The sequence below is a fragment of the Larimichthys crocea genome, chromosome X (genome assembly GCF_000972845.2).
Source record: "Larimichthys crocea isolate SSNF chromosome X, L_crocea_2.0, whole genome shotgun sequence".
NCBI classification, from domain to species: Eukaryota; Metazoa; Chordata; class Actinopteri; family Sciaenidae; genus Larimichthys; species Larimichthys crocea.
Window position 1 is genome coordinate 11,253,717 of NC_040020.1, and position 25,810 is coordinate 11,279,526.

Sequence of the window (25,810 nt, forward strand, 5' to 3'; positions counted from 1 at the left end):
TAAAATATTAATGTGCTGTAGCATGCTAATCTTTATCACTGGTATGATAAATAATAATATGCTAAGTTGTTTTTAGTCCAGGGTACTGCTATTTCAACATTAAGGTAACCAGTTCGCAATTGATAAACAACACAGCAAACAGCAAAAACAATAGATTTAGCCAATAACCTTCAGTTACAACATCACTAACCAAAGCTACACCCTACTGACTGTATCTCAACACTCCAGCAGCTGCTTCACTGACCAAGATCTTTGATTCCTGGGAAGAATGCAGAGTGATAGTTCAGCTATAGTCTACAGAACAGATCTTCATGTAGAGTCTACATGAAGATCCGTTCTGTTACAGTAATGAAGGTTTTAGTCAAAAGTGGCCGTATTTACCTGCAGCGCCCAACGGAGCATAATGCTATGGGGTCTCCCACAACAGCAACCAGAGACTGAGCTCTGGTGATGGCCGTGTTGAGCAGTTTGTAGTTGGAGAGGAATCCATAGTCAAGGTCTTCTGTTGAGTCCTCAACAAGCTGCTCTTTACGTTTGATGGCCGTCTGTTTGTGCTTGCAGGTATGCCGCGTCCGCACCGTGCTGAGGAACAGCACCCGGAACTGTTTGCCTGCAAACAATTTTGTATTATGAAGTTTCTAAGCACTCTGATGAGAAGTGACCAGTGAAACACATCATTAAAATCTTAGAAACGTTCCATTTAAGGTTAGGTTAGGTCGGAAGATAAAGGTTAGCTCATGGTTTTGAAGCACATACTAAGAAATAAGCAACAAGTAAATTGTAAAGAATGAAAACTCTTGGATAACTTAATTTCCCCATTAGCTTCTATCGCATTTTCATATTTCTTTTCAGGCTAGTTGTGTTGCTAAATCATGAGAAATACTACTACTACTAAAAGAAAATGATCTAGTAATAATTTAATCTTCTTATGACTCTAGAGGCTGTTGATAGAACAAATAAACAATCTATGTATGCTCATCCTAAAGCATGTGTCTACATGTTTCATGTGTAATTAATGAAGAAGTTAATGACCTGTGAAAAGCAGCTGGATGCAATACAAGTGGGAACTGCATGAGACTGGGGCAGAGGAGTGATTGGGGAAGAGTCCCTTACTCATATTCTCGCTATACTGAGACTGGATGATATAAATGTGAATATAAACACTGATGACTGCAGTGGACGATAGATAGGGATTTGTCTCTATTTAATCATCACTTTGATTTGAGATAAACAGTAATATCACTACACACAGAAATCTGAGACTTCTTGGAGCCTCATGGAGAAATATTAATGAGACTTAATTGGATTACTTTTTTTTTGTCTGTAGCTATTGTAGCTACGCAATTTTCCTATTCTTTGAATAATTGTAATTAACATAATTTTAACAGAAGAAAATGTCAGTTTATTTGCATACCAACAAGGAAATTTAAATATCAAAATATTCATATCCTGGTACATTCATGTACCAGTACTTGAGACATTAATTACACACATGCAGTTATTATTGTTGAAAGCAGGAGCTCGTTGGTTAACATTTTGTCTCACCTTGAACATTGAGCACCCTTTCCACGCTGACCTCATGCATCCTCTTCTTTCGGAGCTCTGCTCGGATGCGGAACACCTGGTCAGCGTATGGTGAAACCACTCCGATGCTGCCCTCGTCCAGCTTGCCCCAGGCCACTGGCCACTTCTTGCGCAACTCTTCCACCCGCTCCACAATCTCAAATACCTGAGGAGATGGAGGAACAACATGAGAGAAAATAACAAGGCTTAAATCCATCCCCACACATATAAAGACACACCAGACCTGGAAAGAACTGTGGGAAGGCAGGGGCTGAGGGATATATTCCACCAAGGTGAAAAAGCAACAGTGAGGGACAAAATATTTGAAGAACAAAGGAAGCTTTATGAGCTGTATGACACTGAGGAATCAACCTTTAAAATAGGAAGTAATCGCTTGTTGGACATGTTGTGAAGCTGCTGAGAAAAAAGGCTTCAACTTTTCCAGAAAAGCAAGATATTCCACACTAATAAAATAAAAATAAAAAAAACAAACATTTGTGGTGTATTGATCAATAGACTTAATATTACAACTCTCTCATGTTAACACTTCAAAGTAAATAAATCCTTGATATTAGTTAGTCAGGCAATAGCTGGTATTTTTAATCCCTTTTGTTTTTTGTCATAAGAGCAGTTTTTCAAATCCTGTTCACTGCTGGAGACTTTGAGCTGTCATGGAAATACTGTCTTCCACTTGAAGCTAAGCCCATCAAAGACACTTGCACAAGACAAACAAACAGACACGCTTTTTTTTCCCCCCAATGCATTTTGATTCTGGAAGATTATGATAATGGTGTTAATGGTTTGACATGGGTGCTGTATCAAAGAGACGGGAGGTAATTTCTTTGGCACCGCTGACAGTTTGGGAGCAAAAGTGTCCATGGTTTAATTGGCTAAAACGTATCAGCAACGGGTCAGGGGTCAAAATCCATCAATGACCACAACTGGGCGAGTCTACAAAGGAACCAATCAAAAGACAAGAACTGTCAGTGAATCATGCATCATGGGTGTCAACTGTAGATCTTAATTAAGTTTATGCGTTTCATTTCAATTATTCTCATTATTTAGACAGTAAGACCTCCGGCTTATGTTGATGAGGTGAAATAAACAGTGCTGATCAGTTTCGGATAATAATTCTGCTTCTGATTTCAGTCAGCCAAACTCAACTGAATAATCTAAATTAAATATAATTTTAATTATAATCGAAACCCTGAATTATTACACTGGGGTTTACAGCCTAACAACCATGCATAAGTTAAAATCTGTCATTATAATTAATTAATTCTTTATTTAAATGCGATACTAAATGAGTTCTGTATTTTTCACTGGGGTGCTCAGAAACTTTTAACATTTACATAACAACTAACCAACTAGGTACTTCATTATTTAAACAAACAGTTACTACAGTGGTGGCACGATTCAGATTAGGCAATCAGTATTTTTCAGCCGGTCCTGTTCTCATATTTTTAGATTGCCGATACTGTATCGGTATCTCTATAACAGCTGAGCTGTCAGTCTGTTAGACAGTTGTGGTGATTTATGCACATATACTGTACAAGCACATAGACAATGGAGCAATGGAGACTGACAACAACGCAGACTGCAGATGACAGTGTGTTCTCAGCTGGATTAAACTGTAACTTAAGAGGAGGTGTAACTAATGTACATGTCAGCCCTGACAGGCTCAGTTTAATGATGAAGCTGAGCGTTAGTTTTAGTTGTTTAATATCTTTTAATCCGAAATTTGTGCGTGTTCACAATGTCCATTACTCTCACTATCTGAAGAGTGAAGCTTTTGTTTATTTCAGACTAGATGTAGTGCAAGCAAGCATCACCATGAATTAATTAAACCAAACTGAATATCAATATGCGTGTGTAGCTCACGCTGATTAACTTCACATTAATCATGTTAAGCTTTGATAGCCATCCCCTTCCCAGAGAGAGGAGCACAGCTATTTTGTATTATAGTTTAGTTCTAAAAGTCACACATGGATTTAAGAAATTATATTAGAATTATCACTCATACCTCAGCGTTGTTATAATAGGCAGTACTGTTCTTCTCCTGGACATCTTCTCCTCTGGCTGTGAAGAAGGTCAGAGGGTAGAAGTCCTTATGGGAGGGCTGCTTCCCACTTGCCATTAACTTTCCATCATAAAACAGTTCTGATGTGTAGCTGTAGGAAGAAAAAAAGTGTGAAGGTAAGTTGAGGCAGAAAAAGGAAAATCAATAGGACGGAAGTATGAAAATACAGAGTTTAGAAATTATTGGTAATTTAAGCCAAAGAAAACTGCTAAACGTTTTGGGGTTGGGAAATTCTGTGTTGTGTATTTTTATTTTTTACGCATTCTCATTATTGAGATTTTGGGAAAAGTTTGAAATACTGACCAAAATCGGAGATAATGTGCCGTGTTCCATGGAAATGGATCTTTGTCGAATATGAAATCTAAAAACTGTTGTATGCATGTATGTGCTCTTCTTTGTGCACCATGAAGAATCATGTTGAAGTGCCATTAACTTCACAAGATGGAGGAGAACATTTTTGCTACTGTGGAAAGTATAAATCTTCTTTGTGTCTGCTAAACATTCAAAGTTGCAAAATCAGATTTAACCTTCTCACCAGTCACTGTAGGAATACACCTTAACATACACAGCCCCTCGTGTTTTTTTTTTTTTTCATTGTCAACTCAAATGACACCACTTTCCTCTCTGGACAGTCCAAGCCAGTCGGTTTTTCTATTCTGTTTCCTATTTTTCCTCCTGACCCTTTCATTTCCTCTCATTTCCTCTTTCCTTCACCATTTTAGCCTCTCATCCCACGGTTTTGACACAAGGCAGTGCTGAGGGCTCACACCTACTTGATGATAGCTTCGTGGGAACGGTAGTTCTCGCACAGGAGGATGCGGCACGGATATTCAGGGGGGTAGTGCTCATACAGCCGGTCCAGCAGTGAGACGTGGAGGTTACGCTCCCGCGCAAACTCGCTGTACACAAATGGACTGAGCTGCAAATCGAGGAAAGAGAGGGAGGCAAGGAGGAGGGAGAGATGGAAAGCAAAGTTTCAAAGCAGTACCAGTCTCACATCATCACTTTTTCATGTCTCATAAAGCAGTGTCAGACCATGTACCAAAGATGGCTTAGGCACATGGCAAATGAAGGGATGTTTCCAATAACCAATGGATTAGATGATTTAATTCACATGAAGTCACATGGATGATATCACAAAGATAATTGGCACTCCATGGCATATTAAGTGGTTTAGCAAGACAGGCAGGATACTCTGAATGTTCTCAACTTTGAGAGTACTATGTTTGTTTTGAAGAATGAGAGTTGTTTCACTCTCTATCCTACAAGCTTCTTAATCTGATATTGAATACCATTAAACAAACATCACAGTGATTATAGTGGAATTTACTTGCAGTGATTAAATATCAGCTTGAGAAGATACAATTCTAAATATAAAGTATATGCAGTAAAGTCAAGTCTTAGTTATACATTTGGACCAATATGGCACTGCTCTTAGTCAAGGCAGGGTCAGGGAGCATTTGTGAATCATAAATCAAGAAAGTGAATAAATCAAGCTCAAATCAGTAGCTCCTCCAATACCTGAAATAGTCTCTATAATTTAACTGTGTAGTCGTGAGATTTGTGACCATTATTCCAGGGTGTTTTGTCTCAAAGGAGGTTGCATATTTGCAAAACTGCATACACCCACACACACAAACTCATTAACTTTTCCACTGCCATGCACAAGACAGCAATTTATCTTAAGTTTGAATCTTAATTTAAGTCTGACAGTGAGAGAGGGTCAGCTAGCTTTAATGAGGCCCCACACAGTCAATAAGAAAGCAAACGATCAATAGAGGCCTTTGCCTTCATTGACTATTTATCTGGCTCTTCCACTGCAGAGCAGACGGAGAGGAGAGCAAGGAGATGGAGAAATATAAAAAGAGCAACATTCTTCCTCAGACCATTTTCCTTCATTAGAGTGACTAAGCTGTTATAAAAGATAGAAAGGTGGAGGGAGAAAAGTGTGAGATGATGTGATTTAGGAAGAGACAGAATGATATACAGGTGGACATGGTGGACAGGTGGAGAGAGAGAAAGCTCCCGTCTCGTCTTTGTCCACTGCCTACTGGTAATTCTGTGTCTAAAACCAGGAGAGAAAGAAATAAAGATTTAACTCCCATCTTGGCTTAGAAAGCTTGACTGATGAGTTCATATTTGCGTTATCTGTGGCTGAAGTGGTCTCCAGAACCACAGCTTAACAGTGGCTGCTGTCTGTTTTGTATTTGAAGTAAGGAAGAGTGGAGTCTAATCCACAGTGAAGTGCAAATGGAGTCATCGCTTCCACAGATTTATTTCAGGTTAAATCTGTGACGAGTCCAAGACCCTATAATGTGCATTTACATTATCTTGTAATTCATACATAAGTAAAGAAATGCCACACTTGTTTTGGAGACACTTGCAGTTTCGACAAAGTCTAAAATGAATTGAACTAGATATTTAGTAAGTGCCCTTGTTGACTCTTTGTACTTACCTGCATGTGGTCTCCAGCCAGCACGATGCGGGTGGTTTTGCTAGCCAGAGCAAAAGGCATGATGGTTTCACACTCCATCGCCTGGGCTGCTTCATCCAATAGGATATGAGTGAACAACCCTGCCAAAACAGATAGGATACCAACATCAGTTTAATTAATAGTACATCTTTTTTGAGTATCTTTTTGGAAACAAAAATTGGAAACCCTTTTATCAAAGTTGTGTCGAAGCAAAAATAAGCAAAACAGCCCAAGAAGGTATATAAATGGGAACGAGCACTCACAGCTTTTCATTGCCCTTCTCGAGCCCTTCCGCACTATATTCTCCACATCGTGTTTGTTTTTAATCAGAAATTATTCTAAAATTTTGAAACCATCTTTCTTGCAGATACGACTAACATTAGCTATTCATCATGGACCCACGCTGAAAGTACCTCCTTATGTCTCAGAGACAACAGAGCCTCCCATTTGTCCAAACTATGCCTCGTCAGTAACAAAAGTGCTTTCAGGTTCTGTAAGGGAAATGTTAGAGAGCATTTTGGATTCAAAACTAGGACACAGAGCTTGACAAAAGCTGTGTCACCTGTAAACTGTGTCATTCGGTGTAGAAATAGTGCAATAGCAGAAACCAGAGAAATCGCGACCAGATACTGCTTACATGTAACTTGCAGTGAGCATTATAGTTATGATCTAGAAAGTAATTGAAATTCCTACATAAAACATTGCAATTTGTAAGTGTAAGTGAATCAAATTCAAAGCCTAGTGAATCTAGTTGAATGAGATGATTCTCACTAATACCCAGAGGTAGTAACATTTTCTACACTGGCACATTAATGAACAAGAATGTTGTTCACTGGGAACATTAAAATCTTGTAATCGTCACTGACATTCCGTCCTCTCAGTTATTTTTTCCTCTCCTTCTTTTAACCAACACTGCAAACCAAATGCAGGGTTTTGTGGATGCTTTTGAAAGGGATTGAACAGTAGCCTAACCCTCATTTAAAAAGCTCAAACGGTGCTCGGCAGTATGAGGGGAGTGGATGAAACGGCATGGCAAATGAGTGCTGGAGCAGGGAGCGGGGGAAAGAGAGAGCCTGAATAACAACCAGCAAACAGCCTCTGAAGCCCGAACACCATTTCCACAGAAAAGTATATGCAGATATGAAATGTGACGGTGGAAAATAACAAAATAAACTGACTGTCAAAAAGTAAACAAACAACAGAAACATTGGGCTAGCAAAAAAAAGAAAAAAAAAAAAAAAGAGGTGGAGCAGTGTGATTTGAGGCAACATTTACTCTTTAGTATATGGCGCCCCACCCCCTCCTCAACAACTATAAAGCCTCAAACATCACTGTTCTCTCTCTGAACTGTGTGTGCACCCTATTGAGGGATATACTAGCACTGTTCCCCCACGGTGGAGATGATAAAAAGGAATACGCTTTGTTACAATAGCATACATATTTGCAGAATGTGTATAATTGGATTTATGTATTTGAACTGAAAATAAGAATCTGAAGCACTGTTTGATTATCTTTCTATTATGTAACTAGAAGGACACTCTGAGAGCACAAACCTCCACCAATGATATGCAAAACTGCACCCTATTCACTTTAAAAGAAGCAACGTGTAACATGGCCAGAATTAGTTTATGAAAGTGTAAACATTCAAAATGAGCTCACATAATCAACAGAACATAAAGAGGTAACAGCTCTGACTTTATGTCAGAGATGTCTATGTACTGCGCTTCAGAGATATTTACTGAAATGTGTTAAACTGTTAAGCTTCCACTCGCACTGTGTTGCAATACCACGTGTGCCTCAGTCCAACATGAGAACAGAAACTAGAGAACAAGAGCTGCTGCCAAACGACCCCAGACTCAGCAGACAGCGGTAACGGTAAAGGAGAGTCCTAGCAACAGAGCTGAACAGTTTTTTTTACTGTAGAGATTTAAAAAATCGATTTATCCTTGGTCTTGCTTCTCAACCTGTCTGCAGTAGTGGTCTGTAGCTGTGGTGATAGTTCATATTTATACAGAGACTGATAAATAGCGATCTCCTATTTCATTCATTTCATCCCTCATTTTAAAAGTTGTTTGTCATGTTATGAACAGATATGAGAAAGTATGAATTCAGACATTTTACAAATCACCATCATCACGTAGTTATTTCTGCATCCTTCTGATCCATTTACTGCAAAGAATCACAAAATCTATTAAATTTGGGTTCATAACACGTAACATTAGTAAATGGTTCAGTGGTTCATACACACACAGTCTAATTTTTGACTTTTGTAATTTATTCATTTGAGAGTACAGTTGACGACAGATGGAGGTGGAGAAAAAGGTGCAAAGGGTTGGAATCAAACCCGGGCCGCTGCGTTAAAGACTCATGGGGTAAAGACGCTCTACGAGGTGACCTACTGGGGCAGCCCTGAAAAATAACACACGTATCTGCCCTGCGATTCAGATCCACTCGAAAATTTAATGAGTTCTTCCCTGGCACATGCAACATCCTGCTGCAAAATTTCATGAAAATCAGGCCAGTAGTTTTTCCGTAATCCTGACAAACAAACAAACAGCACTGAAAACAACTTTCTTGGCGGAGATAATGAGCTCTTAGAATGGTATGATTTGTTGTATGGTAAAGAAAGATTGCTAGATGTCACAAAGATGGGGTGTAATATGCATAAAAATAAACACATGGGTAATCTCTGGGTAGCAGTCATATACTATCATGCACATGAGTAATCTCTGAATAGTTTATAAACAGGATGAATGAAAATCCAAGCGGGAAAGTGATTCACTGTGTCGTGGGAACATCATTTCAGACAGCGCCGTTAAAGCCTGCTTTGTGCTTTTTCTGTTTATCATTGTTGCATGGAATATTATTTGCTCAACAATGCGGCCAAAGGGACTTGAAGTCATGTAGATGTGCTACCCCTTATATCACATTAGTTAAGCCACTTTTATTGACCCCTCCAATAAATTGTAGTCAACAGAGTCCTTCTCCATCCTGCCTGCTCACTGTTTTACTTCAATCCGCATGAATATGTGACGGCCAAATAACGCTCACAAATGATGTACAAGGGTCATTACAAATGGGAATGTTTCCCCAGGCAGGGCAGTAGAGATGAGGAGGGAGGCGAGAGGGAGGCAGAGATGGTCTTTATGAGCACGGAGTAGACATACTGGCAGACATGAAGGAACACGATGCTTAATGTTTCACCTGGGACATAGCTGCCTGCCTTGGGGGACCTCTCTCTAAACCAGAGGTCCAAATTACATTTCTGCAGCCGCTATCTGTCATTGGTCTAATAACAGTGCTTGAATTTGGAAACAACAATGGTAAAAGAAAAAGGGTGGGAGTGATAACAAAGCAGAAGTGAAAGAGATGAGGAACAGTGTCGCAGAAGTGATCTGGGGGAAAGATGACTGTTTAATCATAAACGGCAGCTCCTTCACCACACACACCCTGTCTCTCACATTCTCCCTTTCACAGTCTTTCTACACTTTTCACACTGCAGAAGTCATTTCAAACATCTGTGATCTGCAAGTGTGAAAGGGTCAGTGCAGATACAGTAACTCCCCATAAAAAAAAAAAAAAATCAGGTTACGCCTTGCCAGATTGTCAAATTCTCACAAAATAATTTACCAACCCTGCTCTGAGCAGCAACAGAATTATTAACCTTGTTCTTTTATGCGTTCTTGCCACACAATGTGTGGAACGAACTTAATTTCAGATAACATTTCCTTATTGACTACTTTATGAGCTGTAGTCTTGAACCTTTATCACCAGGCTGCAAGATCCAGTAGCCTCCAGACAAATCAATATTCTCCCAAGCCTCAGCACACATCTGGTAAAAAGGGAGAATACGGTATCATCGTTAAAGTATGCACGTCTCTCATTTCCCCTCAGATTGGCTCGTTTGCAGTATTTAATTGTTTATTTAACACATTTAATTTCCTTGTGCTTAAACATAATTAAATGTGACATTTATTATAGATAGTTGCATTACAGCCTACAATTACAACTACCTACACTACAGGGGTGCAGTTGATCCTGCACTGCATGTCACCCGCAGGTAAACTTCATCTTTAAAAAAAAAAAAAAAAAAAAGTTTATATCTTCAGAAGAAATACCTAATATGATGTGCAAATGCTTTTACTCTCTATTTGTGACTTTGAATTAGCCAGCAAAGAGCTTTTGTAGCATGTGTTCATGTTCAAAGCTTTTCTTTTTCAAGGAGCCAGATTTTTGAGGGCACGCCTATAGGCTGTCCACCTAACACCTAAAATGTGTTTAAATATAGGACATCCACTCAGCCAAATACAATAGGAATTATCAGATTCCCACATATACAGATTCCACGTGCTTCACATGCTTTCCACATCTAGGTCAGAAGAGAAAAATCAACAAACCAAACGTATAATATTTAACAGGTTAACCTAGTTTTTGGGGGGGAATGTGTGTGTTTGGGTTGGGAGATTTGTTATCGCTACTTCCCAATTGGCCCATTTCCTGCTGATTTTCATCACCGTCGAACACCGGGAGAGCAGGAAAGATGAAACGTAGGGAGGACGGCTAATGATGTAAAGTACATTAGAAACAGGCAGATGGTGTTCCCAAGCAACAGACAAAGCCCCCTCTGCTGACACATTAGAGTCGGTTATTATCCTGCAGTGATAAACTGGTTTGTTTTCCATGTCTTTTCTGCAACTTAAATGAGTTCCATCCCTCTCTAAATGGTGGGCTCCTGCCAACACTGGAGTCACTGGGGATGACCAAACAACAGGAGACGCTCAGCATATATTCAATCCTTTCAAAATCTTGTGTCAAGCTACACGTTTATAACAGAAAAGATATGAGAGAGGTAGCAAAAAAATGCTATCTTAATTATTTTATTCATGTTTTGCTGAGACTACTATTTGCTTTGTTGTTGTGTTGACTTAATTGTAATATTTAAGGTGGTCGTTGTGTTGTTCAGTCAACCTTTATTTACATATGAAAAAGGCAAAAATGTGAGATTGTAAATCAACCCCTCTGTTACAGAAACAACTGTTAAAAAATGCTTTGTAGGATTATTAAAGAGTGTTTTATGGGGTTGTAATATACAAGGGTGATTTGTTCTGATCACTGGGGAATTCTGCGTGTATGTTTGATAAAGTACGGAGCTTTTGACCGGCCCTGACCCCGGTAGTCTGTGCTAAATTTATCTGAACAAGGGCAACAATAAAAATGGTGTATTTTAGTTATCCCGATCCATGAAGTTTTGATGATTTAGACTGTTACCACTGCATATATTTGCATGACCATCTGCTGTGAAATGTTTAATCCATCTGCACCTGGCAAACCCAAGTGGCAGCCAGGCATAACCCCTCATGAACACTCTTATGGACTTACCAGGCTCCAAGTCAAGCTGGCAGAGGTATTGGGAGGTGCTGAGGGTGACCACCACCACGCGGTGCCTGAGGATGTCCTCCCTTGTGGGCATCTGGAAAGTGACGTGTGTCCCGGAGATGAGACAGTACTGCTGGACCACTGGGTGAACCGTCTTCACCCAGCGGTTCCTGAAGTATACCCTGTAGAGAGAGACAAAAGAAGAAACATCAGGAAAGAGAAACACTAGGTGCTAGTTTTGGTTCAGATAAATTTCTAAATTCATTCATGAGTTTATTACACAAATTGTTTGTTTACACAAATTTGTTCTCAGCCTCTGCTTTCTCTACTTTACAAACCCACTGCTGACATGAACACAGAATGATTTTAAATGATTAAAAGCACAACAGGACTTGTAGTTGCAAGGCATCAAAGCAATGATGTGTACAACTATATTCTACAGATGAGACATGACTTATCTCACTCACTTTCTGATTAAAAAGGAACACTTTAGATCAGGTGATCAACTTAATTGTTTCGTGAACAGCTGCAAGTGATTTTAAGACATATTCTGACATATTGAATTCTGAATGTTTTTCAGAGAACAAAATATTTAAAAGTGCCCAGAGTGTATCGCAAAAATTTCCTTTAGGGATCGAAGAGAACACATCTGCATGGTTTCTTGAAGTATGCAGGCACTTGATCATTATGGTCAGACCCTTTCCACATTCGGGTGTTAAATATTCATACGGGGTCTTTCATTCTTAACTGAATCCACTCATCCCAAAAGAGACAAGGGGAGCTAGGAGGGGTGGTTGTTACAGAGATTATGGAGGAATTCACGCTGGAATCCATCGAAATCAGACTGCCCACTCATGTGAAACAAGTCATTTGATTGGCCATATGGTCCCTAGGTCTGTGTGTGTAGGCACAAACATGCAGCTGTCACATTAGGCTGGTCAAGGCAGACATTGCCTTTCTGTCCTTTGTGACCTCTAGGGTTGGTGAAATATGATTAGAAGTCGCTGATGGAGGGTAAGATGTTGCATGTATCCATGAGTGTGTGCGTTCGTTGCCTCCAGGTGGAGTTTTAAAAGCAGCAAATGTCTGCCTGTCACTGCTGTGGGGCAAAAACAACAATCCCATCCCAATTCTGGCTATAGATGAGTGAGTGCCATACAGATGCTCTCTGGCTAGGATGGTTTCAGCTGAAAAGATTCAGTTTAACTGCACTGGAGTTAATGTTTAATGGCAACAATTTAAGAAGTAGGATACATTTTTCTCAAATTACTAATATGAAATATGTTCTCGGCTATATTGACTCACTGTAAAATGAGAACAGATCAGGGGCTTTACGTGGCTCACAGTAGACAAGTGTGCTTTGGGCGGGCTGTAGAACTAAAATGTGCTACAAGTGATGTGTATTTTTACAGGATTTTCCCTGGCAACTGGAGGTAAGTTGGGGTCTTGCCAGAACATTATATTCTGTCAGAATGGAACTCCTTGTGGGTATGTAATGACGTGATTTCAGCCAAAGCATGAACGTCAGGACACTAAGTGTCGCACAAGATTTGAATGAGCTGAAGCCTGCAAACAGAACATACAGAGGCAAACTTTATATATTTAAAGTATGTACCTATATAAGTGCAATGTCTCCTTTAGGGCACTCATGCATAATTTAACTGTACTATACAGTATGCAAACATACACTAAGCACATAAGGCATGATTCTGTCTTGAGGCATCACATCTTCTTTAAGTGTACTTCCATACCTGAGAGGTCTGGCATGCGGATTGCCTGCTTCAACATAAGGATGAAGGTAGTCCTTAATGTAAAGATCAGCTGCACTGTTGGAGTGGGTGCAGATCAGGACCCTGTAGAGACGAAACAATGTCAGACACAACGCATGGTACATAGTCCTCAAAACCATGGCACATAAAGCCAAAACTATCTGCTTGATCTGATACCACAAGAAGCATGTGTGGACATTTCTTCTTGTTATTGCTAATCCATTAATCTGCCTTTATAGGCAGAAATGACTCTTGAAGGAAGGCATGTAAGATCTATCATCCCAATCAAAGCATTTTATTGTGCTAAAAGCTTTGAATCACATAATCTGGACTCTGATGTATTTACTCAATTTTTCCATTGCTCAACATGCTACATGTACAAAGTATCAAATCTAAGTAGTAAAGGACACAAATTTTTTATATAGGACAGCAAACTCAGTTCTTTAATATTGAAAGCTGTGCAAAACTGTCTTTTAGTGCTACTCATTTAAACGTTGATGAAACATCAACAGAAATGCAGAGAATAACAAGAACAGTGTTAACAGTATGATGAGCAGACAGCTGTAGTCCAAAAAGGTCACTTTTCCTTGTCTTGGCTTTTAAAATATCTATAATTCATCCTAAAGACAGAATATCAAATGTATTCACAGTGAAATGAATATTACATTGCTCACATTTTTCTCGTACATATGGTATACAACCTCCTCTCCCTTATTAAAATACAGAATGTCAGCTTCTGTTCAGGGGGCGCTGTCCAAGACATTGCATTCATTTTTCATAACGACTAAAGAACCATTTCTGTGTTTGTGCTACATCGCTTTGCTTCTAACACAAGGAATTGCAGAATTTCTTGTGCGTATCTACACACAGTGAGGGAGCTAACCAATGATAAAAAATGCCAATGGAAGAAAATCTTGCAATGTTTTACTGTTACACAGCATTGTGTAGCCCACTGAACTGACATAACTTCATGGTTTGCATGAACATCGATTCCGGTTAAAGAAATGGGTTGATAATCAAACTATCCATGTGCATCGACCACAAACCTAACAAATTCATCCAAATGACCAGCAATCTATACACTTGAGTGATGGCACACACACACACACACACACACACACACACACACACACACACACACACACACACACACACACACACAGAAACTTTGTATCTAAGTGTTTTCTTAAACCTTTAATGTCAACCTCAAGGCTGCCGTTGCCCTGGAGCTAAAACAAAAGTACACAGCCCAGCACATCCTGCCACCTCAATCACGCCCTCTGACTGACCTCCCTTGCCATCTGAAGTTTTTATGACGGATGTCAACTTTATGCACACCCACACACAACTTATATATACACACAATCTCCTTTCCTTCCACAGAAAGGTCAACAATTACACTCAATAACACCTATTATTCCAGAGAAACTCTCTGTAATGTTTTAGTTATATTCAAAACCTGCAGGGCTGTGATGTCGTTGAATTGTACGGCAATATACTGACTTTATATACTAGGGGTGTAACGGTATTTGTATTCCTCCCCGAACTGTCGCGGTACGGTGCATGCAGTCATCATGGAGTTGGAGGAGGTGCCGGCTTCATTTAAATCAGCTGTTTGGGAGCACTTTGGCTTCCAATAATGGTGATGGCACGCGAGTGGTGGACGGGACAAAGACTTTCTGCTGCCGATGTTTCACGGAGGTGCGGTATGTTGCTGGCAACACCTCAAACATGCTAACCCACATAAGACGGCATCACCCCGACATATCTGCATATATATACAAAAAATAAATAGAATAAAACATAAAACATAGTCCTGATACATTTGTTTTGTTTTATTCTATTTATTTTTTACTTTTATAACAGGAGATGGGTTTTGATTTTGCAGTTAATTAGTGTCTGTTCAAAATAAATGAAAAAAAGTTAGTCTTTTATATGTGTTTTTTTTCGTTGTACCGAACCGTGACTTGTGTGTACCGTTACACCCCTAATATATACTCAGTATATCCCCTGTGGGGATAAATGGTCAAAATCATCCCTCTTCTAAAATGGTCATCCCTTCTTATGTCAGCGGTTTTCAAAGTGTGAGGCGCGCCTCCCTTGGGGGGCGCCAGAGGACTTCAGGGGAGGCGCGGCACGGGAAAAAATTAAAATATATCTTACAAAGATATGTGTCTCATCACTGTGCGATGAAAACTCGGAGAGCTAGCCCCCAAGGAGTAGCAAAAAAAATCCACAAAACGACACAGTATGTCCAGCGCGAAGAAACGCTGCTATGTCTCCTGCTCTGTCTCTGCTTTGGTTTGAATCAGTCCCGAAGCTCCTGGTTGTTACATAAAGACAAAGAGGCTTTGACAGTGAAGTGAGACCTCTTGCTGCGATATACCACCTTTGGGTTTACTTCATTCTGGATCGTCATTGGTGGGTCAAAGGTGAATGTGGGCGGTACTAATAGATTCTCCTGCCTCTGATTGGTCGACAGGTGACAGGTGTCAATCATCCACACTCTCTAGCTGCTACCTGCTGCTTCATATTCTTTAATACCACTTGTTTCAAACATTGCGTCGTCTTAAAACTCGAAGTCTTCTTTCCTCCTCCTTAAATTGTGTTTTTTTAAGTGAAGATGGTTTTTTTTAACAAAAATGTGTTTAAATGTATTTAAATATGTTTGAAAACACACAAAGATGTTAAAAACATACAAAGTTGTGTTTAAAAAAATATTTGAGCACATTCACAAATAAAGTTATTTAAAATGTTTTTACAAATATGTTTAAAAAAAGATGTGAATGGCATGATGTCCATAGTTAAGTGGTTATTGTTTCTTTCCGATAAATAGTATTGTCTTGTGCAGGCCATGCAACTGAGAATGCAAGCTATGAATCAGATGGGATTTAGGATTTGCCATGTCTAGCAGGTCACCCTAAAATTGACTAGAATGCAGGAAATTGCATCTAAGAAATACAAAATTTTCTGGGGGAGGACCCCCCGACCCCCATGCTGGAAAATAAATTACATAAATGAAAAAATCTCACCATCCCCCCTAGTTTCATTTTACAACTCGACTACTGTATATACTATACTGTGTCAACCTTTTCAATGAGGGCGCACTTAATATTACAAATACCTCCCACAATGATGCACTACTATTCAATAGCATCACAAAAAACACCTTCAAAAATTACCATAAAAGTTGAACAAACAACTCAGTCTTGAAAAACACTGAACATTATAACCTTCATGAAGGTTTATTATTGTATTAGACTGCATTACTTTCAGCAATGTGTACCAAATAAACTGGCAACTGAATGTAGATTTTTATTGCCATATAGTAAAGATTTACTTTACAGGTACAGAGTTTCCCTTTAACACCGAGTTTCCCAACACTTACACTGACCACCCATTAACATGTCAAGACACAATTTTGTTTCCATTTTTACACCTTTCAAGCACTTAAAAGGAAAGAGGACAGCGCTGTACAAAAATGTCATTTCTGACGTATGCAACGCTCAAACACAAAAGAGACTCACAAAGTGGTGTTATTATGGCAGTATTTTGCTTTGACCAAGAAAAAAAAAATTCAAGAGAAGTGAGGTTTAGGGTTGTAAAGGCAGGTAAGGAATTGTAAAGGCGGTACAAATTTCCTACTAGAGAAAAAAAAGACCAAATTACAAAATCAAGAACATCTATGAAAAAACAAACAAAAAAAAACAGACAGACCTGCTGTGGTCCTGGCGAAGGATGTGCTTGACTGCCTGTGCCAGGGTGAAGGTCTTGCCAGTGCCATAGGGCCCAATGATGAGGATTGGGGGCAAGGAAATCGTGATGGGTGTGGTGATGGCGAGGATGGCCTCTTTCTGCTTGGCATTCAGGCGGGGATCCAGCTGCTCATCCCATTGCCTGAGGGCAGAAGGAGGATGGGGAAATTGTTAGAAGACTTTCAATTATCTTACAGGCTAGATGTTTTTTTTTCTTTTTGGAGAAATGGTCGTCCTGTAAACAAGTAAGAATGACAAGAAATGTACACACAGACACGTACAGACTCCAAAAGACAACCGAGATTATGTTACGAGGGAGAAGGTGTGGTGGGTGGGATGCTTGGGAATGGGATGTGGATGGATAGATTAGGAGAGTTGTGGGATGTGTGAAAGTAGAGAGGCTGAAGGGAGGGTAGCAACAGGGGTGGATGGTGGGTAAGAAATCACATTATTGTCAGTCCTTGAGCGAAAATATTCTGCTCTATGGCATCATGTCAGAAACACAGAAATCTAGATAACGTACAGACTACCTCAGACTATGGACCCAAGAGCTTTGATTGATTGTTTTTTAAAATACTTGTATATCTTTGTACTTCTGCTTTCCACAATATATTATTATTTCATCAGTATATTTGCAGCTGACTGAATTGTGGGTTTGACATTTACATTATAAATAAGTTGGACCTGTTGATATGCCTATAGGTCAGATCAAGTCAGAATAATGAGGATAGCAATTGAGGATTGCAGGGTTTCACATTTATGTGTTGATGTAACATACTCCCACTTTTATTTTAATTAACAAAACATCCATGGCAGAGAAGACAGAAAAGAGATGCCAAAGCATTTTCAGATTATTCTGCAACAGGCATGGGTATCATCCCACCACACAGAGGAAGTAGGAGAAGTGGGAAAGAAAAAGAAAATACTGTGAAGAGGAGCGGTCCAAATGACAGCAGTGGGTGCATGTGTTCAAACAATACAGATGGGTTAGAAAGAGGGATTCACATATGTGATTTCATACACATACTGATGTAAGAGTTATCGTGCATGCAGTGTTTGTACTGTATGTGTCTGTCTCCAAGCATCACTGTCCTCATTATTAAGACTGCACCCTCTAACGCTGTGCAGTGGATGGATGAAATCAAGGGGCACTGCCTGGACTGTGATACACAAATCAACCTACTTACTAAGGGTTAATGACCTGCACTTTATCATCCAAACTTTAAAAAAAAAAAAGAGTCAATTGTTCTGGCAAAGAAGAAACATTCAGTGTTTGTCATGTATCACTGGAGTAACATTTGGTTTGGTTTCCACCCTACCTTAACATGAATAATTAGGACATCCTAATTCTCAATCACTGGCTGGAGTGAGAGGCATAGTAGCTCATCTATTACAGAAATGCAACCACATCTGGCTCATTAATTCATAAAGTGAAAACTGTGAGCCTATTTACATATTTCAACAGCATACAGGATAGTAGTGGATAAACAAATGTGTTTGCTGTGAGACAATAATACATTCTCCAGGCCCTAGGGTATAAGATTTTTTTTTTTTAAATTGATGGTACAGGACTTCTAATCTAATACAAAATAACAGTCAGACGTTTGATCTTAGTTTTTCTATAGTGTTAAAAAAAAAAGTAAAATAATAATAATAATTGGAGACCTAATTGTCAAAACCTTGGACCATCAACATGACAAGTTACTCTCTGTGCTCTCAATTTCCCATCAGTGATGATGTCAATGAATGAGGTCAAGATGTTTGGGTTATATATTGCTAATTCAATGATTTATTCAATAGAACATTTCAAAAGATTGCCAAAGTTTGTGTTTATATAAAAACATACAGCTTAAAATGATTTATGTTCAAATCTCAAACAACTACCAAAAAAAACCAACAACTGTGCACTTAAACGTCAGCTAAATTTACTCCTTGACCCACATTTAATGAAACACCCTCACACAAACACAAAGTCATATTCTGAAACCTCGATAAAACAACAGCCTTCAAAAAAAGAAAAATCACAGTGGATAATATTTGGCTCTAGTCAACAGATTACTACCTCACTCCCCTCATCTGTCCAACTTCACAGAGAGATATCTAAAGCTGCAAGAAGCTGCCAGCATTTAAGAATGGCGGCCAAGGCGGCAAAGAGAGGGACAGTCGATCAACTGCGCTGTCTCTCTCAGGGTTTTTGACAAGCTACTGTGATGTGCAGGTATTAAAGATATTTCTGTATAATGTGTTAAGGATTAGCAGCATTTACTTTGCATTAATGCGTGCACGCGCTCTGAAAACGTCTCTCTCACTTGTAATATAATTAAATGGAAGGTGTAATCTTCATTAAATATCAAATATCTGCCAACCAACACCGTTCATCTGCAATATAAAAGAAGGTCCCCTCTTCCACACAGCCACATAAAGTCTGTAATGTGTGCAACGTGAAATTTCATTTTGTTGTTATTTATTTGTAGCTGACTTATAAGTAAAAAAAGTGAGTGACATCACACCCAAAGGAGGTGTAACTCATAAAATACTGATGCCTGCCTTCAATGTAAAACAAATTTCTAAAGAGTCAAGTGTGTGCGAGGGTGTTCATGGTGCTATACACACACCTGTTGGGGCTCCATGGGATGGTGGGAACAAGGCCAACATCAGGAAAAAGGATGGTATTATCTTTGATGCGATCCAGGGCATAATGCATCTCACAGAGTGGCAGTCTGTTCAGCTGGAACTGGAGCTCCACCTGAAAAACAAGTAACACAGAGAGCTTACACAGCAGTCAGTCCAACAAACACTTCATCTACCTACTCGTCTATATCCATCCACAGGGCAAGGATACTATGTAATTAATACATAATGTAATTTAATCCAATACGATAGCCTTGAAACAAAATATTTTGTTATGTTTGAATAAAATATGAATCATTCATTTCTGAGAAGCCACATCTACAACACAATATTTCTTCAACATAATGCATGTAACACATGGCATCACAGTTCAATGTGTGCATTATATCTGTAAACTGATTTAAAATGTTAATATGTACATGTGCTCAAACTCTACTATTTCAAAATCACAATATTACCACTTAAAACTCTCTGATGCTTGAATCAAGCTTACCTCACCAGTAGTAAATTTAACTGAGCATATTGGATTTACCTGTCACTAATACAGAAATACTGGGCAGGACAGTACTTCGAACTGGACTTGCCACAGCTGAACAAGTTGAACAGATGTCTATTGTTCCCTTTATGTCTTGGGGAACCTTGGGCCATTTCCATTTAATCCCTTGTCTTAAACCAGTTTTATGTAACATTAAGATTTTGTTTCTACAGCTGGAGGGTGTAGACATCTTACAGACAGAAACAGCCCCCTAACAGGTATACTGTAAAGAAGTGATGTCTTTAGAGAGAGAAAATAAACAGTAATGATGAAAGTGAAGAGACACAGAGCAGGAAAGTGAAACAAACAACAAATACAAGACCAGCAAAGTCTGAGAAATGCAACAGGAAGAAGAGGATGAGACTTCAACGCTGTGTGGAATATTGTAAGAACTCACAGAGGAGATAGGGAAATGAAATTGTAGCATATATGCAGGCAGGAGCCGTGTATGCAGAAGAATAAGAAGATTATGCTCCCACAGAGATAGGATGAGGGTTGTTTTGATAACTGTTAGCAAGGTGCCTTGCTTCATCTGCCAATGTTCAGACTGAAGGGGAGAAATAGCAGGCTGGGGCTGACAAGTCATTCAATAAAAGAAGATTTCTAAGAGAACCTGACACAAAAGAGTGCAGTGCTGTTTTAGACAGACACATATAGGTTTTCCTGGAAAGAAGCTCTTCTGTTTTGTAACCTTTTTAAAATGTTAATCAAAAGGTGAACGTTTAACCCTCAAAGTTTTTTCAAGTTCACCACTGGGGTGGAAATAATCGACTAAAACATCTAAAGCTGTATAAAATTTGCATGTGTTAAGAGATCATTCACCTGCCCTTTCCACTGCTGTCAATCCACCAGTCTTATATAACATCTGGTGGCGACAGTAGGACAGAGACGCCTCATGCTTAAGCACACAAGTGTCTTCTTGTCCCTTGAGGGAGCCCATACCTGTATTTCTCTGTCAGGAATTAGCCCCAGCTCGTCGCAGCAGTCCTTGCAGATCCTCAGGAAGATGTAGTCCTTGGTCTTCTCCTCGATCACAGCCTCGTACACTCTCTCCTTGACACCAGGGGGTGGCTGGCTGCTGAACCCCTCACGGCCCAATGGCAGCACCAAGACTGAATTCACCTTGGTCATCACTAGCCGCCCAGCCAATGTGTCCTGAGGTAAGAATAAAACAAAAAGTCACCAATAAGTAGTTACAAAGGCAGACATCATTGTTCATTGTAATGCAAATTAATCCAATTCAGTTACCTCAGAAAGTGTTTCAGTGAGTTTGAAGCGTGCAAAGAGCTGTCCATTCTGGGCATACTTGGCTCCAACAGAAATGCCAGTCAGCATAAAGCTGGTGACTAGCTGGAGGTTCACTTTGATGTTAAACCTGGGGAGGAGCCAAAATAGACATTTGGTTATGCTGTTGCAGACCTCTTGAACATAACAGCAAACACAATACTACTTCCTTTACTGCAGATATTTTAACCCTGGAACTGTTTTGTGTAAGCGTTTTCCTTCCCAGCAGTATGTATATTTACACTTTGGACAGTATTACACATTTGCTCTTAAGAGAACAAGATCTCGTCTCACCACTGGATAACTAAACTGTCAATGCATTTAAATTGATACAAGGAGTCGATGGCTACAAGCTATACCAGCCCCATACCATCCCTACATGCACCCACCGAAAATGCAGGGCAGGTAGTTCTCAGTCCCATCACATACATGCCTTTTAAGCATTCTCTGATTCACTGTAGAGGCCACACAATGACCTACATTAACCAATATTGGCAGCAGATTGAAAATCAGCTGTACACTGTTGTGATTAAATAGATTATTGATCGCAAGAGAGATGAGATTTATTCACAAGGTCTGACTGTCATTTTGTAAAAGCCTTAGAAATACTGTCTGTGAGGGACTTCAAAAAAGCTGCCAATTTGTTTTTTAATATGTCGATCCTTCAGCGAACAACAACCATTGGCCCAAATCGCAGCCATGAACATACATATTTAGCCAAAAACTGAAGCATTTTGGGGAAAAAAATCCACTTGAGTTTTATTGTAGTTCAGTTCCAGATTGTCTCTCTGTGGTTTCTGCCTGATGTGAAATGATGATGATGATGAAATAGGAAGCAATATTGCTGATGAACTCTGATGGTAGACTGACATATGCAGATGAGTTAACACATTCTGCTTTTATTTGCAAACCAGTGGTTTGGACTCTTTCTTGGTTTCTTGTTATGTTTCGCATTAGCTCTTTGGCTGTACTCTCAAAGGGGGAAACATTTAGACAAACACAGACAGGAAAGCACTCTTGGTTCTTCACGACTCACGTCACGTTCACTTTAACGTGAATCAAGAAATAAATGTAGTGAGATTTGTAAGTTCATCCAGAGAGATATTCTAATAGAGATATGTATAGATATGTATTTTCAAGCTATAGGCTGCATTTAAATGACTGAAGTGAACTTTGAACAAGCGCACTGTATGCTGTAGAATCTGAAAGTGGCAGGGAATCCACACTTAATCTGAACTCTCCTGCTGAAACTCATTTAGCCATGAAAGGTATTAGGACATGCTAGAGCATGGATGGTTTAACATGCACAGAGATTATTCATAAGCACTGGATTAAAAGAGCGTTTCATACTGCAGGTAATAACAAAAGGGAATCGTAATTTAAATCCACACCAAGTCAAATGAAACAGAGTTAAGAGACAAGATCAAAACTAAGTGCAAAGAGGAAAGCTTAGATATTTTCAGTGGTGGGGGAGGTGCCACTGTTCTGCTATCACTGAATGTGGGATTAAGCATTTCCTGTGATTTCACCTGTAATCGACAGCGCACTACTTAAACCAGTGGAGTGGCAGGTTTGAAATGTTCTTTTTTTCTACGCTTAAATCAGTGTTCATTTTAGAGGAAGAAAAGACAATGTTCCCTATCAAATTAGAAGGATTCAGCTTAGCCACCACACTGAGACACACACACACACACACAGAGACACAGCAAACTCAAAATGAAAGTCAAGCCTGACATCTTGTGGTGGGTAAACTCAAAATGAAAGTCAAGCCTGACATCTTGTGGTGGGTTGACGTCTCATAACACAATAGGTCTATAGCTGTTCTCATTGATTGTAACAATGACTTTATTATTAAGTAGTCAGATTGCAAATAATCACAATATAAATTAGGCAGATTATAAAAAACTACAAACAAGTAAGGTAAGAGAAACACAACAAGCAGTCGTCTACACAGTATTCTTGAGAGCTATGTTTGTTATTTATAGCTGAATTACTGATGAGACAAGAGGCCTATTTTGACGACTGGTCTGACCAGGCACGGAAGTCATTTCTTGACTCAGATATCAAGGATGTACAACTGTGTTCTAAATTTTTTCTATAGCTGTGGTTAAAAGCTCCAGGAAAGCCTGCTAAATTGATTTTGTCAAACTAAATAAAGAAAATCTGTGTAAATATTTGCTATGACTGCATCAGATTTTTACTTCACATAAAATCCCCCATCTCTCAGTGGAGGCCGTTTTGCAATAGTTTCAACTCCCAAGTTCAAACTGTCAGTAGCTTGCAAAAGGATACTTTCAGTGAAGGTTCATCAACACTGCTAGACTGAGGCCGTATCTAACATTAGTTCTTGCGGTCAATGCTTCAGAATGGTAAGACAGCAAGCATGTTCTAAATTAGCATTGTACATATGCCCATATAGCCATATGAGATGAGACTGTATATTTAGATATTTTCACAGCACAGCACAATCAAATGTATAACACTGTGATCACTGTGATTTGTTTACAAAATACAAACATCCTGGACTTAATTACGATCAAGTAGCCATACTTACTGGATAAAATTTATTAAAACAAGCAGGCAAATACTGACTCTCCACTGACCAAAACAAATGTGCTGTGAAGTAAATCTGCATTTATCCCACATTTCATCCACATTATTTATTTCTCATTTAATTCAAACAACCTAAAATTATTTTAGCTACAATGATTTCAATCCTCTCCTTGCCTGTTCTTGGCATTATCCCTCAACACAGCTTATTGTATTTGTTGGTCAATATGCAAAAAGAGTGTAACCTATAAAGGCTGCATTTAAATGTATATTTAACACTGTTTTTTAATTCAAGGATAATATATTTTGTTGCATTTGTGTGTTTATTTGTATTATATACATGCAAGTCAGAATTAATTTCCTAGTAACGATTTCTGTTTAAATGGAGCTGATAGATTGTTATTACTAATTCTAAACTTAAATATAAAATCTGTGTTGTTCAGGCCTTATTGTTCAGTTAAGAATTCATGTACAGATATGGAAATCCTACTTTACAATATCAAACAGACCAGAAGAAACCATAAAAACTATTAGTGAATACTCACTTGCTAACTTCCTTGTATTGTGCAATCTCCTCTATGTAGAGCAGGTCATGCAGTCGGGCCTGGTAGTTGTCTTTGGTCAGAGTCTTGTCCAGGACTGACTGGGTGAAGAGCTGGTCGGCTGACAGAGGGATCTGATAGCGGGATAGGAGGCTGCGCTCCAATTCGGCCATTGTTTCATTAGGAACGAATTCTACGATGGTCTTACAGGAAGAGTCCCAACGCTTTGCAGTCATCAAGAGCTGCTGCCTGGCTGCCATCAGGTGTTCTAGGTCTAAGAACATGCAAAAATTATTAGAACGAATGAATTAGAATGAATAGAATAATCTATAACTTGACATCTATGTTAAAAAAAATATATTATACATGAAACAATCTTTTCAAGAACCTCAAGCTGACCTTGTTGTTATTTGCTTACCTTCAATGGAGGCAGCATCTACCATGATCCGCTGCATCAGCACAGGTTCTGAGCCAAAGTCAAAAACAACGGTCTGTCGGAAGGTACCGAAGATTTCTGTGCTGAAGCCCACTGCTACCTTGTAGACACAGTGGTCCAGGCCATTGTCTGCTGCCACTGTAAGAACAGCAAAGTTTAAAATTGCAATCCATTGCAGACAAAACAAAAATAAAGAATTTATTAAGATAAAAGGAAAATGAGGAACAACAAAATAAGCAAGATAAGGCCAATACATCATCAAGCATAAAAAAAAAAAAAAGTTGGATGTCAAAATGAAGAGATTCAAATGTGATTTATTTCATTAAGACAATACTTTAAAAAATAACTAACATTTTATAGCTCAAGGAGAAAAGAGCTCAAAACAGAATTTCAAAACTTATTTACCGCAATGATCCCAAAAAATTCAAACTGAACTTTAAAAACACTCAGAGTGGTACAATTACATGATTCCTCATCGGCTTAATTATATGTGACTAAGATGGGGAAAAAAAAAAAAGAAATAATAATAGAGAGAGGAACAGCACATCTTTAAAAATGATAGGGGCAATGTTCAACCAGAAGTCTAAGAAAGAAAATCTTGGAATCCCTCCTGAATACCATCCCTGGCCAGCATATTTGGATTTATAACATACCTGCTGTCTCCTCTCCTGGGGTCCACTCTTGGCAGCCTTTGGGGAGAGCTTGTAGCCGCTCCCCAGCTGACACACCTGTGATGAAGAAGTGTGGTCGGTGGGCATCATAGAGCAACGCGATGCGGTACAGCTTTCTAGCCGGCTAGTCAAGGAGACAGAGACA

General features: G+C 39.2%; 1 protein-coding gene across 2 annotated transcripts in view; it reads right to left on the reverse strand.

The window, feature by feature from the left end:
• helz (helicase with zinc finger) overlaps positions 1-25,810 on the reverse strand; it is a 51,067-nt gene that overhangs the window by 13,254 nt on the left and 12,003 nt on the right. For both annotated transcript variants that reach the window (XM_010741123.3, XM_019257957.2), the window contains exons 10-23: positions 25,648-25,789; positions 24,977-25,132; positions 24,562-24,832; positions 21,431-21,557; positions 21,125-21,337; positions 19,632-19,762; positions 16,979-17,158; positions 13,244-13,345; positions 11,496-11,674; positions 6,099-6,217; positions 4,417-4,562; positions 3,587-3,734; positions 1,546-1,729; positions 382-610 (exon numbers count right to left, since the gene is read on the reverse strand). In XM_010741123.3, coding sequence (XP_010739425.2) covers positions 382-610; positions 1,546-1,729; positions 3,587-3,734; positions 4,417-4,562; positions 6,099-6,217; positions 11,496-11,674; positions 13,244-13,345; positions 16,979-17,158; positions 19,632-19,762; positions 21,125-21,337; positions 21,431-21,557; positions 24,562-24,832; positions 24,977-25,132; positions 25,648-25,789 — 2,327 coding nt within the window. The remainder of the gene's footprint in view (positions 1-381; positions 611-1,545; positions 1,730-3,586; positions 3,735-4,416; positions 4,563-6,098; positions 6,218-11,495; positions 11,675-13,243; positions 13,346-16,978; positions 17,159-19,631; positions 19,763-21,124; positions 21,338-21,430; positions 21,558-24,561; positions 24,833-24,976; positions 25,133-25,647; positions 25,790-25,810) is intronic.